General features: G+C 41.7%; 1 protein-coding gene and 1 pseudogene across 2 annotated transcripts; one reads left to right on the top strand and one right to left on the bottom strand.

Annotated features, from left to right (window-relative positions):
- The first annotated feature begins 4,882 nt into the window (after positions 1 to 4,882).
- On the top strand, positions 4,883 to 12,607 carry LOC113017441 (oxidation resistance protein 1-like). Of its 2 annotated transcripts, none has more exons than XM_026160592.1 (6): positions 4,883 to 5,293; positions 8,204 to 8,326; positions 10,628 to 10,780; positions 10,879 to 10,974; positions 11,657 to 11,730; positions 12,162 to 12,607. In XM_026160592.1, the coding sequence occupies exons 1-6, from the start codon at positions 5,237 to 5,239 to the stop codon at positions 12,295 to 12,297; spliced, it is 639 nt and encodes a 212-aa protein (XP_026016377.1). In that variant the 5' UTR covers positions 4,883 to 5,236; the 3' UTR covers positions 12,298 to 12,607. The 2 variants fall into 2 exon arrangements, with proteins under 2 accessions (XP_026016377.1, XP_026016376.1); XM_026160591.1 differs by lacking the exon at positions 4,883 to 5,293 and adding an exon at positions 5,300 to 6,812.
- Positions 12,608 to 14,920: 2,313 nt separating this feature from the next.
- LOC113017440 (squalene monooxygenase-like) lies at positions 14,921 to 22,048 on the bottom strand (annotated as a pseudogene).
- Between the last annotated feature and the right edge of the window lie 6 nt (positions 22,049 to 22,054).

Below are 22,054 nucleotides of genomic sequence, written 5' to 3'. Positions count from 1 at the left end.
TCCCCACACCAAACAAAATATCTCTTTCTGTGGCCACAAATGCCAGAGAAATAATAAAGTGCAACACAAAACAGCCTTGAAGAAGTGAAATACGTAACATTCCTACCCACTTAGTTTTTCCAATGCTGCATGACCTTCCAGGCAGCCGCTGCTTTCCATTTGTTTCATTATGGTATCCTCGCCTTCAAAAGCAAACAAAATGTTGCTTTTATTTAACGTTATTGTCTAGAGTGCGGGCAGCTCAACAGGAGCCACTGTAATGCAACAACTCACGACTACACATCATTGTTTTTAAAGCGTCTGCGCTGGCTTATGCTTTCGCTTTCGAGTTCAATTTTGAGACAGCTTGCAAATGTAGTGCTCGACTTTCTGTAACTTTTTATAAAGGAAGCTGAGGGTTCACTGTGATGGATTACCTTGCTGCAGCAATATGTCAGTCGGGAAATACATTAAGCGCTCAAGAGATCCTCGGAAAAAATCATCTGTGATTTGGAAAATGGATTGTAAAATGTAGACAATTATCAGTTGAAAAACTGCAGCAGCAGTCTCGTTATCCGACAGTGGCCTCGAGTCTGTCTCTATCACTGACTCACATGTGTCCACATAACCCACTCTGGCTGAACACGTACTTGTGATTCCGAGCAGATTTCTCTCCCCGAGAGGAAGGCGGACGAGACAGTGGGAGAAAGATTTACCATTTTCTCCCTGGCAATTATTGTCGCACACAGAGCTGAGCTGCAGAAGCAGTTCTAATTCCCGGGCATCTCAGCAGGGCTGCCCTTTTATTCTGTGTGCATTAGCACAGCCCACACAAGTGACAGCAGCGGCTACCAAAACAAGCAGATTCAAATCAAATTAATGCATTTGAAAAATGTATCTTTATTTTCTGTCATCATTTCCCAGTTACATACTGTCCGATCGGGAGCACGTACCATATGACTGCCGTGGTGATATTACACTGGCCCTTTTCATTGGGCTAGCAGGGCTGTGGCCTCATAATAGGCCAATGATAATGCACCATGAGCAGAAGCCCAGTGTCACTATCAATTATAGTGTGCCACTCTATTTATTTCTGTCATCTGCTATGTTTCTGCCACAAAATCACTAATGCCAGCTGAAGTAACCAGTAAATAAAAGACAGAAAACTAGGTCACATAAATAAGGCCATTAATAAAAAGAGTGTGCGACTTTGTTAGGCAGCTGTATTTTGTTGTAAGATGTCATTGGATACAGAATATTTAACTAAGCCTAACTGACCTGACTCTAACTCTTGCTAACACATTTCTTTTCAGCTTGATCCATTTAAAACTCAAGTAAAGAATGAGAGCTAGGGTAGAATAAACAGTCATTTAGCCACGCTAAGATATGTATGCTATGACCATGTGATCAATCCCTTGTCCAGGTACAGGGTCGGCTGAGAGGCGGAAGCATCGTTCTCACAAGTTCTTGTGTCTGCGAGTGGGGAAGCCTATGAAGAAGACATTTGTTTCCAACGCCAGCGCTTCCATGCAGCAGTACGCCCAGCTGGGAAAGAAGCATGAGTACTGGTTCGCTGTGCCGCAGGAAAGGTCAGTATCTCTGCTACACCTCCTGCTACTGCTTAGCACAGTGTGTTTCAGTGCAAGTTTATGAGGTTTATAGTAGTCAAAATAACAGGTTTTAAAACCGTACAGCTAATACTGAAGTATCTGAGATAGAAACAATGTAAAGTGAGCCTTTATGATCCTTTTATATCCCTAACAAACAACAATAGCTCAGCCACCTAACCTCCACTGCCTTTAATATTTGAAACCAATCAAACATGCTTTCAGTGTCAGATCCAACTCCCACTGTGGCTTGTGCCCGTTTCCCTTTGCCGCCTGTGCTAGACAGCAAGATGATTTATTATTTATTCACTCTGCAGGGAAACGCAGGGGCACACACGCGACTGATTGTCTTATTTCTTTCCAAAAGCCCATGATTTGTGTTCTCAGAATACCCATGAATGTGTTCATGAACTTTTCCTGACCCGAAATCTGTAATGTTTCACGTCAGCTGAAAATAGCCTCGGCTTGTTGATGAGTTTTTCCAAGATCAGTGTGGATGTACAGTTCCTGCCAAGTCAGCAGTAGTCGTAATTACATTAGAGCGGTTCACACTGAAAGGCGACATATCACAAGAAACTGTGTGCTTCCAGTCCAATTCCTTGTAATTGGTTTATTTGGCGTGTTAATCCCAATTGAACTAATAGTTTCATTTAATAAGTCAATTTTCTTTAAAATGTAAAAAAAAGGGTCATTTTTTTGACAGACTGGACTGCAGGGTCGCTGGTTTGTGGATACTTTAGGACTCCTTTTAAAAGTAAGGAGACAAAAATGCTGCACAGAGCTACTTCTGCTCTTAGTATTTTTCTATAGTTTTACTGCAGCATCGTGGCACTCATCCAGGCTGCTAATCACATTTGAGTCAGATAAACAGGCCTGTCTCTTTTATTTAGTCATGGTACCATAATCATGGCCTCATCATGCAATGTGTTGAGTGTCTTGAGTGCAGAAACTTCCCTGCCATCATTGTTCGTTCTGAACTTGTAAAATCTTGCCCGTTAAAGCCCTGTTTTGTTTTGTTTTTTTAATGCTTAGCTACACTATTCCCCACCTGATAGTAACAAGTTTGCTGTGATGCTCGTTACTTTCATGATTAATCGCCCAGGGATATGGCAGATTCAAAGCTAGTATTAAAATACATGCCACTTACTAATTTTTGAAACCAGGCTAAGGTGTTGCTGTGTTCTTCATTAACAACAATAGCTGCCAACTGTGCTTTTCATTATACGCTGCTAGTCTCTTTGTAGTTTGACCCAGATGTGCTGCGACCTGGATGATGTGTCTTTAAGTGTTTTTGCATAGCTGTTGGTAGAAAAGGAGGGTACTGAATGAACCATACACAACTATAGCACTGAATAGAGCCCAACAGCGTGTCTCTGTCACAGCTCTTTCTCTATACCAACCCGAGCAGTGCACAACAAAGGCTGTGTCCTGTTTTTGTTTGCAACTTCTTCATGTGTTATTTGATATTTTCAGTTGTTTGCATGGTTGACATCGAGCGATTTCCTCTTCTGTCTCCAACATGAGAGGGGAGGGGGCACAATGGTTGCCACATTGTTGAGAGACTGACCACTGATGTCTCTACTTAAAGCTGCTCTGTCTATGTAGAGTGGACGAGTGTCACTGCATGTAAAGTGAAAGATGAAAAACTTTGCAACTTCTGCAGGTTCTCTTATCTTTTTGATTTGTTTTGCTTTCCTTTATTTTGGCACGTGTAACTTTAGTCTTTTGGTTCAATCATATGGCTTACATTGATCTCTTAAAAAAGCACCCCACCCACTCCGATAAATCTGCTCCATACTACCTGCCCTACATGGTAGAATGGCAAAGACACCAACTAACCGGATTCTTAGCAGCTAAGAATCCAGTCGTCTTCTCCAAGAGATGGTGGCCACTTAAAAAAAAAAAAAGGACGTCAGATAAGTTCTAGTGTAGCACGGTTCCCATAATATGAAAGTAAGTAGCTGTTAGCAAACACATTTGCCATATAGGATAATAATATGTGAATGTTGTGTTGACTGTCTCTTGCAGGTCAGACCACCTGTATGTATTCTTCATGCAGTGGAGCCCAGACATGTACGGTGAGGGGGTTGGAGGGATGGGACAGGAGCCTGGCTTTAGGGTTGTCAAGAAGAATGAGGTGAAGGAAACAAATGAGCATGAGCCCATCACCGATCTCAACGTCAAGGAGTGGGAGGTAAGGTCAACACAGCTAAAACAGTTTCTTCACTTTACTAAAAGTGCACATGTTGTGTTGTCATGAGCCAAGCGGACATGGATTAAGTGAGTTCTCCACTGTGCTTTAATCCATATCCTGTGAAGCAAACGATCGTATGTGTTAAAATTGCTCTTTATTGTTATATATGTTAAATTAAATGTTAAATAACATTAATTTGCTTTCATTATGCAATGCATAGTGTAAACGTAATGTGTGCTACCATTTGAGATGTGTACTTGTTGAGCCTCAGTTTTGTATTCTGCTTCTATATTTTGCACCTCTGGGTACCACTGCACATTTCTTGGTTTAACTGTAAATTTTTTTGTGTCTGTTTTCTATCACGTGTAAATTCTTCAAGACGTGTGAACACTTGCTTTGCTTGGAATTGCGCTTCTCTGAACTTCCAACCAAAGTGTTTTGCATGTTTGTGTAATTGTTGATTCTTCTCAGTCGCTGTATTGTAGCTTCACCACATGTTGTGTGACTGTCACTCCTGTTTGTCAGCCTTTCACAATGTCTTTTGCTGAATGGCAAAAACACCATTATGAGTTGCTCGTGCTGTTTGAGTTGTTAAAAGTCCCCCCCAATCAAAAAAAAAAGTGGCACAGATGTTAGTCCTTCCTTCTTTGCAAAACTTGCTATTCATAGTGTCTTTAGTCTAGATTTACAGAAGTGATAGTAGAAAGTGCAGAGGAGAGGGCTGTTAGCCTCTGCAGAGTGAATGAGATTTGGTCAAATGAGACTTCAGACAGCCCTGTGGATAATGAAAGGATGAATTCATTGTGTGAAGAATTTGATACATGGGGGTACATTTAACTTTGAATGTAAATAAATGATGTAGGAAACAAAGTGGACTGATTTGTTTCTCCCTGGGCTTCTGGCAAACAGAGGCTACACGATCCATTACAGAATCAGTAAATAGGAACCTGAGCAATGTCTTTTTCACAGCGCGATGTTATGGATATTCAACTAGTAGTTTTGTGTTTGTTTTTAATGCAAGACTGACAAAACAGACTTTTAAAGCAGCTTTACATTTAATTGTATTTGTTTTAGTTAAATATATTTTTTTTAACTTTATAATATATGTAATACACTTTAATGTTTTCTTTTTGTTATCACTCAGAAATCTTTAAAATATACAAGTGTATACCTCCTGAAATATTGCTGTACTGTATCTTTAAATTTTGTCAGTTAGGGGATGGCATCATCGTTTTTTATCCAATAGGAAACCGGGTCTCCTCCCAACCCGTGTTGTTATTGGATGTTAGCAGTGTCACACAACTCACACGGAGTAGAGACCCCTTTGGGGGGAAAAGTGTTTCTATTTTAGTCAAGCGGGCTGTCAGGCTCAATACCAACTCGGGGCTACACTGGGAAAACTTAAGGGATCACTAATATGACTTTCCAGCTTTAACCTCGCCCAGTTCGACAGGAAATGTTTTCTAGGAGGGTGAAGGAGCAAGAGAAACAGCTGACCCCTAAGTACACCTGTGTATGTCGCTTACTTCATGTTTTCTGTCTACACCATTGTATATCCCTGCTTTCTGTTATTGTTGTTATTATTATTAGCATGCCGCTAAGTCGCTAGCAAGGCTAACTAGCCTGCTAGCCCTTTAGCTTGACCCGGTGCAGTTTAGTGACTGGTGTTTAACAAAGTGGCTACTATGTGACCACTGTTTGGCAGTCAGGACAGAGCTCATATCCGTTGTCTGTCTCTTTTGGCCAGCGAGGATGTGCGCTGCTCTGTACGGGGTGCGAAAGTTTCCAGACCCAGGTGACATATGGAGGATCCAGCTCTGTAGTCATACCCCTGTTTATTTAAAGTTACGCTATTTGACTTTTTCCCTCAGTTTCATAAACCGTACTTCTGCCTTTCATTTAGCCACTTGTTTTATCACACTGGTAAAATTCAATCACTGACCTGTCTTTTTTTTTTTTTTTTTAAATTATTGTTTCCTCTGACATTGATCGCTCCAGGTCATCATTTCAGTCACGTCTGAGTCTGCCGCAGCCCCTCCAAGCTAACGTGCTACTAGCTTGCCCGTTTTCAGGTTCAGTCTTACCAAAGTGCCCTTAGCTGCAGGTGAAGGTTAGCAGAGATGCATTTTTTATGAGGGCTGTCTTTTACCACTCCTGCTGCATTATTGAGACTTGTATAAAGGTAGCCTCTTACTAAAAAGTTATTTACACTTGTAGCAACGAGGTGACTAGAAGATTATCTAAGCTGTGTGAAAAATTAATGAAAAGAGGCTCTCACGGTGTTCATGATTGTAAGAGAGATCTCTGAGAGTGTTTAGATGACTGTTTGTTTGTGATCTCACACACGAGTCTCTTCCCTCTGCTGAGACATAGTGGATTATTGGAGGCTGCAGCTGTCTGTTGGGTGGAACTTTGTTGGAATGAAGCCATGCTTAGTAGGTCACTGTGTTGTGTTGGTCTGTCTGAGTTGTAGTTTGGTGGATTGTGATTTCCAGCAAACCGTGTTGCAGCAGTCAGACCACAGCTGTTTCTGTTGTTATCACTGTATGTTCACACATCCAAAATCTAGTGTAACTTCTAAGGAGCCCTCTCACTCCTGCTCTGTCTCAGTCTCTCTCTTGCTTGTGCTTTCCTTTCCAGTGTAGCGATGTTTGGTTCAAGTTAATACTTAATATAACCAAATCAATCTAGTAGGAAAGTTTTATTGATTACGTTACACAAACATGCAAAACGACTGAGTGCTCTGAAAGACTCCAACCCCTTCTCTTTTACCCAAAGTAAACATTTTGTTAAGTTTGTTTATTCAAAGCTCAAACACAAACCTTCTTGGAACAGAGGAGTGTACATTGAGCGCACACTGACTTCCAAAACTCAACTTTTTTTCTCCCCATGGTCAGCATTAGAAGTGGCAGAGTTTTATGTTCCACCTGTTCCTGTTTTTGTACTACCAGGTAGTGTCTTTGACGGAGTACCACCGTCGGATCGATGCGCTAAACAGCGAAGATCTGCGCTCGCTCTGCAAACGACTCCAGGTGCCCTGACCAAACCCCGTCTGCCCCCTCTTTCTTCACTCTGCCCAAATCTGCTGCACCAACACGGTCTATTTTAGACTCCCCACTGAAGCTTTACTTGCTGCTGCTGCTGCTGCTGCTGCTGCTATTCCTGTTCCTGATGCCCCTGTTGCTTTAAGTAAACATAAATGTAGTACTTTCAGCTCACATATTCTCTTCAAAGCTTGTTAGACGCCAAACATTGGCAATAACTTGTTGAGCAGTCGACTGAAAATAGTTTTTATCATTCCATTACAGACAGGTTGTTCGTAGCGATGAGGTTTTCACGTCACAGCAGCCTTATCTTCATGCGTCAGGCTTCTTTTTAGACTCGGTGAACATTTTTAGTCTTCATTCCACTAGATCAGTCTGGTAGATCAGTGTCGCTAGCTCTATATGGATATGTAGATTGTATACAGGAAACACACAGATGGGGTTTTATTGTAGAACTTTTTTCGAAAATACAAATTGCCTGTACTACTCAAATGAGCTGAATGTAAAGAGCGCAGCCTGCCTTAGGACTAATCGAGAGACATTGAAGGACTGCAGAACAAAGAGATGGCGAATTGGAAAGAGGGTTGAAGTAAGACTCCCCTGACAGGATGAATGATGTTCTCTGAGGACAATGCAGGCAGGCCTCATTTGAATGGGGACCGAAACATGATAGCATCCCAGTCATCAGTGGCGAAGTGCTCCACAATCAGCCTCTGTTATTGAGAAAGATAAATAACCCAAACAGTCGGCTGGTCAGAGAAAATGTCAAACATAGGAGTGCAAATTATTCATTGGGTCGATTTCCTATTCACTTAGCATTCTCTTCTCCCAGACAGTGTCTCTGCAATGCTTCTCCCACTTGTGCCAAACTGATCCTAGTCATCTGGCATCAGAGAGTGGCAGGAAGATATTCAGCTGTCATCATCACATTGTTGGATTATCAGTGTGTTGCTAGCAAACACTGCATTTGTAATTTTGGCAGGACAACGGCTACAATGAAAAGCCCCCAAATGGAGGAAAAATGTACATTTTGTTAGTGAGATTGAGTTATAGTTAAGAAGCTATTTTTCCCCATCTTTCCTCTATCGCCCAGCCTGTTTAGCTGAACTTGTTATGCTTTGTGGAGTTGGTTATCTAGTTCTACGTTGTTGTCTTTTTTTAATACTTTCCTGTCCAATTTTTTTGTAGCCTCAGCAGATCACAGATGTCTGTTGGAAGTTAGTAGACAGCCTGACTAGTAAAGCCGGTCATGTCATTGCCCTTTTACGAAAAGTAGCAACTGGAAGACCGTAGCTATTTTGAACGCATCCAGTATCAGAGCTCTTTGGAAGTGCAGCTCGTCTTGTCAGTGCATCTCTAACAAGTATTTGTGCTTGTAGATTACCACCAAGGAAGAGGTGAACTCTAAACATGGCGCGGTCAAAACTGAGCTGGAGCCCGACACGTTCAAACCCAACCTCAGAGAACCCAGCGAACTCCTGGAGGCCGACCAGATAGAGAAAGTAAGTGCTGCTGCAGAAAATCTCATCTCATGCAACTTGACGGTATTCTAAACTTAATATTTTTCCAACAACAATCCAAAACTAAGAGCACATGCCTGTTCCTCTTTTGTTATCCGGGTAGCCTGTTCCTTTGTTATAATGAACATTGATGCTGTCTTTTATTCCATGTTAGTGTTACCTGTGCAATTGTTACTGTAAATACACAGGCGTGTCAACTGATGAAAATAGTCCCACTGTCTAGTGTATGTTGAAAGTGAATATAATAGATTCCCTGTTTTCATTATAACCCAGTAGGCTTGGCAGTAAGCTTTTTAGTTTTTGTTTTTACAGATACAAAATGGAAACCACAGAATATTTAGAAATTTCTTATGATTTGATAATGATTAGCATTAAATGTTTTTGTTTGTTTTTTTTCTTCATCTTAGTCTTTAAATCTCTGTGAGACGCCTGTGTGTTGTGTCAGGCTGGAAATCTGACATGTAAAAAACTGAGGATTTGTTTTACTTTCAAAATGTCGTAGCACCCAAACAAATTAAGTCATCAGTTCATAGAGCTACCTTGCAGTCTTGATTTCCAACTGTGTGTTTGGGGAAAAGGATTCATTCACTGCTTGAATAAGTTTAGTAGCATTTGTTAGGTGGGTAGGTGGATACACTGAGCAGAAGCAACAGCACCGACAAACAAATCGCCTGATTTTTGTCAAGTGCTTATTTTCAGTGACCAACATTTGTACGATATCCCTGTTACAATGTTTATGATGTCATCACAGAGAGTACTGCTGTCCATTCAAAGCTTTGTCAGTTAGTGGAAAACTAAACACTAACACGAAAGCCTTAAAATATACCTTTGGGTGTCAGCTACTGCTGCTTTGACTTCTTTTGTAGATTAGCTTTCTTTCCACCCTGGACATTAGTAACATAAACTTGCAATTGTTGTTTCTCTAAATATCATATAGAGATGAGAATCTAAAAAATAATTGTTGGATCCACAGTAGATGATGTTTTCTTAACTCTAGCTAAAATGCTAAAGCTAAAATTTAGGTAACCAGTAAAAATGAGCAGGTGACCAGCTGGTGACTGGCTTTAATATATATTGTCAGTACAGGTCCAGACTCCTAGTGCAGGTGATAAGAATTTTAACATAAAAGTTATTGTGAGGATTTAGCAGTGAAATCTCATTAGTTTTGACTGGTTATAACCTGGCCATTCCTCAGGTTAATGTTACATTCCTTCCATGAAAAACGCTGATTTAATAAATGTTATCAGTATCATAGTATTGATTAAGCTGTAAAGTACGTGTGTAAAGTTTCATGGCGGTCTAACTTACAAATTGTGATCTCAGGACGACAGCCACTTGAAAATCAGGACGCTTTACATTAGGCGCTGAAACATGAACTGGATAGTTTGCTCATTCAAAGCAGGAATCAACATGTTCTCTTTTATTTATTGTGTTCCGGATGATTTCAGGTAGATTTGGTTTGTTAATCCTGCCAACGCAAAGAGTTAGAAATAAGCGGTGACAAAGATGAAAGAGAAATGCATGAAACAGACATCCAAGTCACCAACCTTTCATGTTGTTGTTAGGTGTACTGTGTGCCTTGCAGGCACTGCAAGTTAACACACACCCAGAGCTCCAAATTAGTCCCACTTGGCTTATTAACCAATAGAGTGCCAATATGCAAGCTTTCTTTAATCACCCTGCGGACAGAGCTCGGGGCTCAGGCCTGGCTCAAAGCAGTGCAGAGGTGAGCTGAGTCAGGCCTCGCCTAATCGTGGCTTCATTCCCAGCCTGCTGATTATATGACTGCTGCAGCTCCACCACTGGAGCAAGTGCTGATCCAACAAGAAAAATGCCAAAAGGGACTGAGGAATTGTTTGAGCGTGAACAGAACATTTAAAGGTCCTTGTTCTGTATAGCAGTAAAAAGTTGTCACTTTAATTCCATGTTTTAGTCAGTGTCTGTTTTATCTGTCCATTAAAATGAGACATAAGTTGTACCGCTCCTCCGGCGCCTTGTCGGCATTATCTCCCCATACACCACAGCCGCCGTTAATCCTCGAGTCAGTCAGCAGCAGGGCAGCGTGCTCTCTCAGGGTCTGCTGGGCCTCTCTTTCTCTTGAGACTGCTCTCACTGTTTTCAGCCCTGTTACTCCTCCTTAAACGCCAGAGAGTGTTAAAAGGTCACCGCAGATGTAATTGAGCGTTGGTGGCTGTGGCCTTTCTGTGTTTCATTTTCTTTCTTTCATTTTTTTCCCTTCCTTTTTCATCTCTGTATTTTTAAATTTATTTTCCCCGCACACAGCTTGCCAGGAATCTCCCTCCGCGGACCATCGGGTACCCATGGACGCTGGTCTTTGGCACTGCAAAGCACGGCATGAGCATTAAGACGCTGTACAGATCCATGCAGGCCCAGGACACCCCGGTGCTCCTGGTCATTAAAGACAGCGACGGCCAGGTACGCGCCCAAATTTAAGAAGCTAACCACAGTGGCACATTGTTATGGTACTGATCACCTTTTTGTTGTTGTCATTTTGTTTTTTTTAATAACTTCAGGTGTTTGGTGCGCTGGCATCCGAGCCCTTTAAGGTCAGCGATGGCTTTTATGGCACCGGAGAGACCTTCCTCTTCACCTTTAATCCAGAGTTTGAGGTATAACATTTTGTCACTGTTAGATTTTGTAACTTTTTTGCACTTCTGAATGAATATTCTTCTCCAATAATGGAGGAGTGAGGAGAACTAATGTTTGCATTTGCTCATAGCGACACACCCTGCAGTTCTCCCCACCTCTGCAGAGCTTTCAGCAGCTTGTTTTAGCTCTCTGGCCACCAGCTTTACTGCTTTGGTTCTCTGTAACTTCACTCCCAGTTTTAGCAGGCAGCTGTTTTTGGTGCAAAAGCCCTGTTAAAACCCAGTGTACACTCCCTGTTCAGCACCAGTCAGTCAGCAAGTAGTTGGTGAACAGAAAGAAGCATTTAGCAGCTAAGGAGCCAAATATTTCCCTCATGAGTTGGCAAAGACCTAGAAGGAGAATGGTTGTGTTATATATGGGAAGTGGCTGTAAAAACCACTCCAAAGGACTGCTCAGGCATGTTTGCCTGCTGTGTATATAGGAGACTTAGCACGGTGGGTATTTAACCTTTATATGCTTTTGTGTTGTGTTTAAAGCTTTGTGAGACAAATTATTTCATACATCAGCAGCAGACACAGAATTAAATATGATGTATATGCTGTATAAGTGTTTTTTAGTTTACATTTTCTCTTTCTCTCTTATATCATCACTGAATATGTCATACAGTATCTTCTAATATGTGCTCTGTTGTATCATGGGCAGGTGTACAAGTGGACCGGTGACAACATGTTCTTTATCAAAGGGGATATGGACTCCTTAGCTTTTGGTGGAGGAAGGTGAGCCAGAAATCTACAGACCACTGGTGCAACATATTTGTCATAATTAAATATGACAGCATGTCAAATTTAAATTCAGATTGACATAAAGTAGACACAAGCCTGCTGATGTCCAGAAATGTGGACTGCATTAGAAGAATGGTGTTATTAAGATATTTGCACTTTTGCGGAGCTCATAAGATCACATGCAGATATAAAACGTTCTTTTGTTTTGATTAAAATAATTGATGTCATGGTGACGATCAGTAATATAAGTTGTATTTGTATATGTATGTGCCATTTGTTAGCTATCACACTGAGTAGTTGGTACTTTGCCCAGTACACTTACACCTGCAAGTTAAAAGCATAAATTGAGATAAAACGCAGGCTTTTTACTGCTGATCCTGAAATGGCTTGAAGTTGTCTAATGTATTTTCTTCTTTCTTCTGTAGTGGGGAGTTTGGCCTGTGGCTGGACGGAGACCTTTACCACGGCAGGAGCCACTCCTGTAAAACATTTGGGAACCCTATGCTCTCAAAAAAAGAGGATTTTTATGTACAGGACATAGAGATTTGGGCTTTTGAATAATCAAACCGTGCAACACAGGGGGGAAAAACAAGTCCTGGAACAGGGCAAAAAAAAAAAAAAGTGAGTAGGAGTCCTATAGAACAATGGCAACGTCCCAAACCTAACTGCACATCACCAGGGCTCCCCAGGCTGGAAGCCAGCTATTGGATGCTTGTTGTGCGTTACTACTGCAGTTATTACAGAGCTTTTTCTCTTCTTTCTTTTTCTTTTTTGTTTTTTCTTTGTGAAAAATGACCTTTGTGTGTATCTTGTTACAGCCTTGTGCAGCATCTTTGCAGAGTAGGGGGAAGTGAATAAAGTGTCGCTAATATGAGGCTGTATGTGAGGAATGACGGGAGGGAATCGGGGCGGGGATGACTGAAGAGGACCGTCGGAGCTCCTCTCCATTCAGAGGTGGTGAAGATGATGGTGGCTAAGGTTTGGGACTGCTGCAAGAAGAGAGAGGTGCCCCACATTGTGCATTAGACCTTTACGGAACCTCAAGGAGTCCCCCACCCCCCTGCACCCTATCAGACCCCCGAAAATCTCCTTGGTTCGGTAGGACGTTACTCACTGTGCTCTCAGTTTTGACAAAGGGAGACAAAGTTAGGAGAGACGCAACCTGAACACATTCCATTCCTCTTGGCGATGGCGGACTGTCAACAGTACAAGTGGTGATTTGTGGTAAACACGCGCATACAAAACACATCAGCAGCAGGATACGATGACACTCGACTCAGAGAAGGGAGAATATTTGCTGTGTGTGTGTAGTTTTTTGGGGCGGGGTAGTGTTTTCACAGTACAGTACAGTTTTTGGTTGTCCTCTGAGGCTAAACTTATAGAGTATCGTGTATTGTAGTCCTCCTGTTGTTCACTGTCATAGCACACCATCTGAAAGCACATAGCTATAATCAGATCACCCATCGTCGTAATGTTCTGTTCAGTGGGTGTATGTGTGAGTCCAGCTAACACCGGCTCCTCTCGCAGGATGCTGGCTGTACTGTTTGTAGACAGTAACGTGTTGCAATAGATTTGTGGAATATGCAAAATAACTGTCCTGTGACCTCAAATAACCCGCAGGTCGTGGCAATTTCTTCGCCGCCTGTCGCTCTTTCAAGAGAGAAGACTTGTAAAGCTTTTACGTCTTGATACACACTTGCTTTTTCTGGGTATCGTTTGAAGAGCCTGAGACGTGTTTAACTGTTTTACATGCATATATGACAATTATATATTGGTATATATGATTATATATGTTTATATAATCATATATATATATTTTGCTGTTGAGTGTGACAGTGATTATATTTGTGCTGATATTTCAGCTGTTACTATATAATGTATATTACCCTGTAAATTAATGTTAAAATAGTAGATTTGTTCCTAATATATATATATATATATAGATAGATATCTATAAATACATACTGCTATAAATATATATATATATATATATATAAAATAAAGTGTGGATTGATGGGTTGCTTCTAGCACTTTAATCTGGTGTAAAAGCGATAAGGCCAGGTTCTTAGGTTTTCTTAGCAGTAGTTGTACAGTACCTTTTGTTTTTTTTATTATTATTAAATAGATCATTAAGATGTTAACTGTTAATAGAAAGCTTGCTGCTACCTACATCAACAGGGGTAAGCCCTTTTACTGTGTCTAAAAGGAAAAATGACACAATGGAAGAAGGAAGAAGGGTTGAATGTGGTTAAATGTGTTAGCAGGCTTCGGTTTTGCTCCTCACGTTTGGCCGCCAGGTGAGTCCCAGTAGCTACAGGTAGGTATGCAGACAGATGATGGCGGGTGAAGGAACGTGTACATTACATGACCCTCCCCTTGCCGTGACGCTTTCTCCCGCCCCCTTTCTGGTCTTCCACGCCAGTATTCGTGTCCTCGTGGAAAGTCACAAAGAATAATATGGATAATTCTTCCAATTCTTTCACCAGACTATGATGTACCAGTGATGTATAAATACCAATAAAGCTGAAGTAATTGTTCTAACCTTGTTTTCTGTTTTAATTTTTTGTCTTTCGTGTGGTTAAGGCTGCACCGATTGATAAGGATAAGGTTGCAGGTGTTTGCTGTCTGGAGTGTGCCACTGTGGTAATGACACTCATGCAGTTTCAGATTATTAGTTGCTACGTGTTGAATGCAAAATCATAAACTTTGTCTTGTCATGATCGTGTTTCAGTGTTACCTGGTGCAGCTACTCGGGGAGAAATACTTTTAAAGCTAAGTTATGCAACTAGACTGACCAATTCAGTCAATCCAATATTCATTTCTGTGTTTTTGAGTTTTTAATTTTACATATCAAGTATTTTTAAATCACAGGGGACTCTCCTCCGATCTGGTTTAATAAACAAAACTTGGTTTGGTCTCCCTACAGTTGTATATTTATACATCGTTTATATATAAAATAAAATGTGACACCATTTTAATTTTGAAAACCTCATCATATTCTAATGGATATTAAGTGCTGTGCTGCTACGATGGATCCTGCAGCTGTGAGTGAGCCTCACCTACTGATCACAGTTAATAGTGTCCATTTGTGTCCTTGGTATAGTCACTCTTTTTGTTATTAGACATCTTAGTATTAAAAAAAATGACAAACAAATTAAGTTGCAGTAAAAATGATACACTGACAAAATTGTGTCCTGATTTATTTCAACAAAACGGGTAAACACGGGTAAACAGCAGTGCTGAATCTTCTCGAGTTCCTTGTCCGTCAGCTCAGAGGAAACAAATGCCTGAGCTTCATGCTTAATACTTGTTCCTGATGTTTCAGGTCCCACACAATCCAAATGTCCCCCGAGGCATTCATTCGTGCTGTGTCAGGTCTTTATGGACATCCAGCACGAGTAAAACAGTTTGGGGATCATTATTGGGTTCTGAAATTATAATCTTCTGGCAAATAGCTGCACAGTCAGAGTAAAGAAACAAATGTCTTATAAAACGTCCCGCATTACAACAATAAGGTTAAAGCAACAGTCTTGTTTAAAGGGGAAACAGTAGAAGACAAAGTTTGACAGTCTTTAGACTTTTTCCTCCACGAAAACAGGCACAACACTAGATTCACTTAAAGTGCAATTTACAGGCAATTTCCACAACATCCTCTGTAGGACACTGTCATCATCAGTGCAGTAGATCTCAAGTGAAGCAGAATGATTCTCACGTTAAATACTGTCCAAATTACCCAAACACCGCATCATCAAAAAAAAAAGAGGCAATGTATTTTCATCAAATTCAGGTTTGGCAGGAATAACTGTCACTAATGTAGTCCCCGGTCCTCTTGGGAGACAGGGCAGACTGTGGGTGAGCACAAAACGAAGCTACCGCAGAGCTGAAAAAGGCATTATGTAGAACCATCTTCAGTAAGGCAGAAGAATATTGTAGAAAATCATCAAGAGAACAATTCTGGCTAAAAGTGCCATTTTCAGCAGGAAGTCAACTTTTTTTCTTCCAGTTGAGCCCATTAAGTGTTCCCGCAGTTTATTTCTAGTACACCAGGTACTTGACTTCAGAGTAGATGAGAGGAAACATGACTGTGCAGGCTCGGTACAGGATGGCTGTGCTCTTAAATAAAGCTCGGGGTTTGGTGCTCCAGGATTCAGACTTGAAGTTGAAGTAGATTGCATACAGCGCCACGGCAAAGAAGTGTCCAATAAGGGTCAGGGGTTTGGGCGACAATCTGTCCAAAAAAAAGAAAAAAGTCAAACTTACAACCCCCTAAATCGTATATCTAAAAGTGCTTTTAGATTTTGAAAATTATCAAAGACAAACAAAATTGAAGCAGTGAGGAAAAAGCCAGCATGGCTCTCTGAACACAGATTCCTCTAAAGCTCACTGATAAATGTGTAGTATATGTAAACACTTGCTGGGTGTTACATGAGAAACTCTTTATGTGATCAGACATTAAGTACCTCCCAGCAGCAGTTGAAAGAGATGCAGTGTGAGCTCTGGAGGATCTGACAGCAGAAACAAGCTTTTATGCTAGGCTAAGCTAGCAGTGTACCTGTTGTAATGTCACATGTCACAAGTCTCACTATTCCTATACTGAATAGGGATAGTGAAGGCAACCAGGTAAACTTCCGCAAATGTCAAACTCTTCTGTTCAGTTTGGTTTGCTGTGGAGGAAAGTGTTTAGCACTTACACTGAGAGGAGTCCAATAGGCCCAGCAACGCACTCTCCACCGAGCTTAAAGTACTGGAAGCAGGCCTTTCTCAGCTCATGAAGAGAATCTGAATAACAGGAAAAACATGGATGAGAATCCAAAGTACAATTAATGCAGATTTTGAATTTAGTACTAAAAGCCAACATTTATTATCTTCCATCAGTGCTTTTCATGTGCCATTAGACGGAGGCAGGCAGACACTCACTGTCAGTGGCTGCAAACAACTCATACAGCGCCTGGGCCAACACATTCACCACAAAAGAATGTGATGACTTGCGTTCCCAGTCGAATTTTTTCTTTGCCTGTTGAGAAGAGGAGGGGGGGAAAAAAAGTGTGATATTGCACACATTGGGCTGCAGCTTCTTACCAACAGCAGAGGAAATAAAAGGACACAGAAAATCTGACAGCATAAATATAGCTGTGGCTTGCAGTCACACAAAATGTGACTTAGAAAAAACAAATCAATGAATGTGCTTTCTGTTATTTTTACACTACACAGTTTTGTTTTGTTTTTAATAATCCTTTGAATTTGGGGAAAGGTGTTCTAGTTACAGCAAGCAAATGTGTGCTCACCTGCAGCACGGCCCTGTCGTCATATAGATCGGTAATGCTCTTCAGCAGACTCCTCCAGATACGAACGTCATTAAGAGCAACACTCATCCCTCCTCCCGTCAGAGGGTGCCTCATGTTGTAAGCATCACCCAGGAGGAGCACGCCTGCGAACAACAGACAGCTGTTTGTCTCGAATCTTATCTCCAGATGGTCTTTTTAATTTTCGGCACTTTAGCAAACATCTCAGCTGGAAGCGAAGCACATCTTTAAGAGTTATACTTGTCTCTCTTTGACGCATTCCAAAAAAATGGTTTCTCTAAGTTAAGCCTTTCTTACCCCGGATTCTACTTGTTTCCTAAAAGGTCAATAAAATCCTTATTTACCTCAAATACAAATGAACTGTTAATTAGTCCAAAGAGCTCTTTTCTTTTGTTTCTTTCACCTTACACGGAAACATACATAATCACAAAATCACAAACACACCTCGGGCCACTTCCAGCAGAAATCAGTCAGTCAATAAGACTTCAGTACCTGGCTTGTTGACAGGGGAGGGCGGTAGGAAGCTGGCAGGCATGGACCTGAGTCGATCGTTCTGTAGCGCCATCATGAAAGGCTCCTTTAGATGCTCTGAAGGAAGGAGAGAAAGGGAGAATGCAGGAGGTCGGTCAGTGAGCCAGCTCTGTGGATGAAAGCCCAAAGGTGCACGCTGCGCACATGCACAGGGGAAAAAAAAGAAAAAGCTTTTTTTTGGTTTCTGAATGTACATTTATCAATTCATCAGTGAGCCTGACTCCAGCATTCCAGCTGGACCTGTGTCAAGGTTACTGGGGTGGCTGCTTTAATACTGTGGCTTTGATATTTCAGCTGAATAGCAGAGCACACCGTGAATGTCAGTTCTGTCGACTGCAGCTTCCTGGGAGGTGCGCACCTTCTCCTCACCAGCAGCACTCTGAATGGTTTCCTGCTTCTGGCACCACGGTCTGACTGTTCTGATCTCCACATAACCTTCATTTGTCACTCAGCAGTGTTTTTTTCTCTCTTCTCTCTCTGCTTATCAGGGATTGTCACACAAAGACACAACCCTTCAAGAATAAATAAATTCTTTATCATTCACCTGGCAGCTGTGGGTAGATTTTCTCAGCCATGTACTCTGGCAGGTTACGAGGCATCTCCCCCCTGATATCCACGAGAACTCTGGTTTGAGAGGAGGAGATCTGGTAGATGAGCACTGGGCTGGGATTGGCCAGGACCAGCTCAGCGTGGTTTGACTTAAACTGCGGACAGTCCTGCAGAGAAAAGTGGTGGATTCATTATTATTATTGTTTATCATATATTATTATTATACTACATATTAATGCTAACTAACTAGGTATTTCTCTTTACTATACAGTCTTTAAAAATATAACATATTTTGTGGTGAACTTGAAAGAAAGGCAGGTATGAAATGTAAAAGGTTTGAAGTAATAAGGCTTTGCATTGATTTTCAACCAATAAATCATTGGGCTGACCTTGAAGACCTTGGGAGGATGTATGCCATATTTTCATGGATTGCCAACATGACCCCACCCTACACCCCTAAAAGTTTTGGTTATGAGTTTTACAGTTCTGGGACGTTGTTTTCAGTTTTCTGTGGGAGCTCTAATGGAAAGGCAGTCACAACAGTTTCTTACAGCTGGTTGCAGACTGCTTTTCATCTTCTTCTAGTTTTGTGCACCTTTGTGTGATTTGTAATTCTTGTTTTAAAATTGAAAAATATACTCTTGGGGAAAAAAATGAATAGGATTCATCAGTAACAGAACACATTTTCAGCGCGTCACTCTTTCAGCCTGAGCTCCACGTACCTTCATCAGGCATCCAACAAAGTGAGAGGAGATGCGAGCCTTCCCGGACACCAAGCTCTTTCTGAATTTGGAGAAGCAGCCGTCGGCCACCACAGTCAAAGCCGCGTGGACCTCCTGCGGGACACACAGTCATCACACACCCTCTGATGTAAATACGGTATTTCTTTCAGCAGGCAAGAGGAAACACGAGGCGGTGTCTAACAGTTCTGCTGGTACCACTGAGCTCCCTCTTCTCACCTTGATGTCTCCAGTTTCTTTATCCTTGTACTGGACTCCAGTTACGCAGCCGTCCTCTTCCTGCAAACTGGTCACGGTGCCTTCTATGAATGTGACACTAGGGGGCGCAATTAGACAGTTAGAAACGTCTGGACTTTCCTGCCCACAGAGCAGAGAGATCATAGAAAAGTAAAGACTGACTCCTTAAGCGCAATATGTGTCTCTGATTTAGCTGAATGTTAAATCTCTCTAACTGAAAGTCTGTCATTGTGTATAAAGACATACAGTGAGTAAACCAAGATTCTTATTATTACTCAGAGCAATCATGTAGGACAGAAGAGCAGGACCTATATTCTTCTGTTCATATCAGCCACTTGGCACCTAAAATATTTCTTATTCGTGACTCTGCTTACTTTGGCTCGGCCATGGCGGCTCTCCTCAGGCCCATGATGAATCGGCCGTGATGAAAAGCTCGGGCCACAGTGGATGTTTTTCTCCTGCTCTGGGTAGGGATCTCCACCTCGGCGCCCACTGTCTATGTCGTGGATCACATAGCCGTGCACCAGATGAGCATCCAGACCCTCCACTGAACCTGAAGCCGAACACAGAAACAGATAACTATTACACATCGCATATTCGCTATTTATTTAGTCCACAGATGTCTCGGCGCAAAGGTTAAAAGTGGCTACGGTGGGTCAAATAACACAGGATCAGGTTGAAATGACTGGTGCGCACTGAAAGTCCAAAGTTACTGACAGGATACATTTGATGTCCTTAAAGAGTGACATCGAGATCTAGAAGTATTGCTCCAAGTATAATTTCATAAAGCTTTGAGGGAGCTGCTGGATTATATTTATTAATAAAAGTTCATATCATGTATGCATACTCTACACTAGTGCGTTTTAGAACAGAGAGGGGAAAGCAGCAGCTTTTTCTAAATATCTGCCGCAGCTTTAAGTTTCTAACAGTATCATTTACAGCAAGATGGAGCCCCAAACACAACGTTAGACGGACCCCCAGCAAAAAGTAACCAGCCAACATCATGCTGAGTGCTGAAAAAACGACTAAATGAAGATCAAATGGGAAATATGAAAAGTTTTTTATCTTTATCTTCTTCTGTCTTTAACAGTTATTCTCTAAAAGGTGGGAGGATCGAGCCAAATATCGCTAGTATCAGCGCTAGTATTGGTGTTGGAACCATGTTATGCTTTGTTTTCTTTTCTTTAACCTCCTAGGACCCTATGAGGACATCACATTTGTGTTATTTATACTCAATTTTGGTCAAAAATGCTCAATTTTTGTTTACAAGGGCCTGATATCCACTTACAAGGACATTATACTACTGTTCTATCGAAGTTTTAAACAATATCCTCATATGTGGCTCTCATTTATCTTAGAAACCAAAAATTAAGTTTAAAAAAATCTGATAATTCTTTGTTTTTACATTCATCAGGTCCCCAATCAGCCCAAATATCAAAGAGAAATTAAAAATGCATGCCCATGGAAGAGTTCGGTCTTAGGAGGTTAAGAAATGAAACATTTTATGATAACGTGAAACTTTATCTTCACTTAACTTACCTTAACCCTACCTTAAATTTACTGCTTAATTCTGATAGGTGTATGGAAATACGCGATATCACCTTTCAGTGAGGCCCACTCAGGGAACACAGCAAAGCAAAAATATATGACGGGCATGATAAATATTTTAAAGCCACAAAGAAAGAAATAATAATCGGCTTTTGACCTCATTGCTTTTGAAAAATAGTTTCCGAGGCGAAAGGCTTAAACTGTCATACAGGTGAGTGCTTGTGAAGTAACAGACCTTCCAGTCCGAGCTCTCTGAGTGCTTTATATCCTCCAGGCTGCAGCAGCTCCCCCACTATCCTGTCCGGCTCCTTCAGGTCCCTCTCCACCACCGTAAACACTCCTGCCATCCGGGCCAGGACGGCCGCCATCGCCGAGCCCAAAACCCCTGCCCCAACTATCACCACATCCGGGGTCCCGCTCCCCAGGTGAGCCAGATGCTGAGGCACCGAGTGAGGCAGAGGAGCCCGTTTTCCACTCTGTTCCTTGTTCTCCGGCCCTAAGAACAACCGCACTTTCAATGTAGGTGTAAACAGTCATATAAGCTCTGACCGGACACACTTCAAAACTTCCAGGCTTTTCGGGAGAGCGAGAGAGAGAGAGAGAGAGAGAGGGGGGGGAGAAGAGTTCAATACAGCTGCTCAAAAAAACAAAAAAAGAGGCAAAAAAAGAGGCAAAAAAAAAGAAGGAGGGGGACACTTAAATTAAACACCAGCTCTTGGTGAACAGGCTGAAAATCTTCACACCGTGTAATCTGTTGAGAACAAAATGACACGACAGTGGGGGCTGGATTCAAACTCAGGCCAAAAGTCTCCCAACAGCGGCTGTCTCTTGGTACCTCATCCACATTCTTGAGGCTGTTCTGGGGGACACAGCGAACCTTTTTGTAGAGGCACGTATGAATTTGCCATCCTGAAGGTTCTGGGCTACCTGTGCAACCCCACTATTATTCCGCCAGCAGTGACAATTACACTAGCAACAAACAAGTCTGGAGAGGAAGAAGAGAAGTGGTTTGGGCCACCACCTTTAAACTCTTCTATTTTGGGTGGGGTGGATTATTCCCTATCCGGCACCTGCTGATCTTCTTCATGAGTACCAAAGCAAGTTTAACCGACTTTGTGTTAAATCTCTGTGATTTTTTTTTTTTTACTCTCTCTATAAAACACAAGTTGACCTGAATAGAAAATGAATCTAGTTTTCTGACTGTTATCACCCCGTGTGTCCCTTTGTTCCCATAATTAAACCTGGAGGAGTCCAGCTGAGGTGTCTTACCTTCTTGCAGCTCTTCTCTGTTTTCTCGCTCCTCGGCGTTGCAGTTTGGGGGATTAAGTGGTTGATAACAGGTAACAAAGACAGGCTGCTCAGGAAGAAATTAAGCACCCGAGAGACTCGGAGCTTCTGGCCGTGAAAATA

This window comes from Astatotilapia calliptera, unplaced genomic scaffold, assembly GCF_900246225.1.
Source record: "Astatotilapia calliptera unplaced genomic scaffold, fAstCal1.2 U_scaffold_128, whole genome shotgun sequence".
NCBI classification, from domain to species: domain Eukaryota; kingdom Metazoa; phylum Chordata; class Actinopteri; order Cichliformes; family Cichlidae; genus Astatotilapia; species Astatotilapia calliptera.
Note: the sequence above shows the minus strand (reverse complement) of the source record. Positions and strands in the feature narration are given on the sequence as shown.

What these genes read in the sequence shown, in the direction of transcription:
- LOC113017441 (XM_026160591.1), top strand. Translation starts at nt 6,699, where the DNA reads ATGTTCCACCTGTTCCTGTTTTTGTACTACCAGGTAGTGTCTTTGACG. An exon ending in CGCTCTGCAAACGACTCCAG is followed by an intron (nt 6,813 to 8,203) that starts GTGCCCTGACCA and finishes TTGTGCTTGTAG; the next exon opens with ATTACCACCAAGGAAGAGGT. An exon ending in TTAAAGACAGCGACGGCCAG is followed by an intron (nt 10,781 to 10,878) that starts GTACGCGCCCAA and finishes TAATAACTTCAG; the next exon opens with GTGTTTGGTGCGCTGGCATC.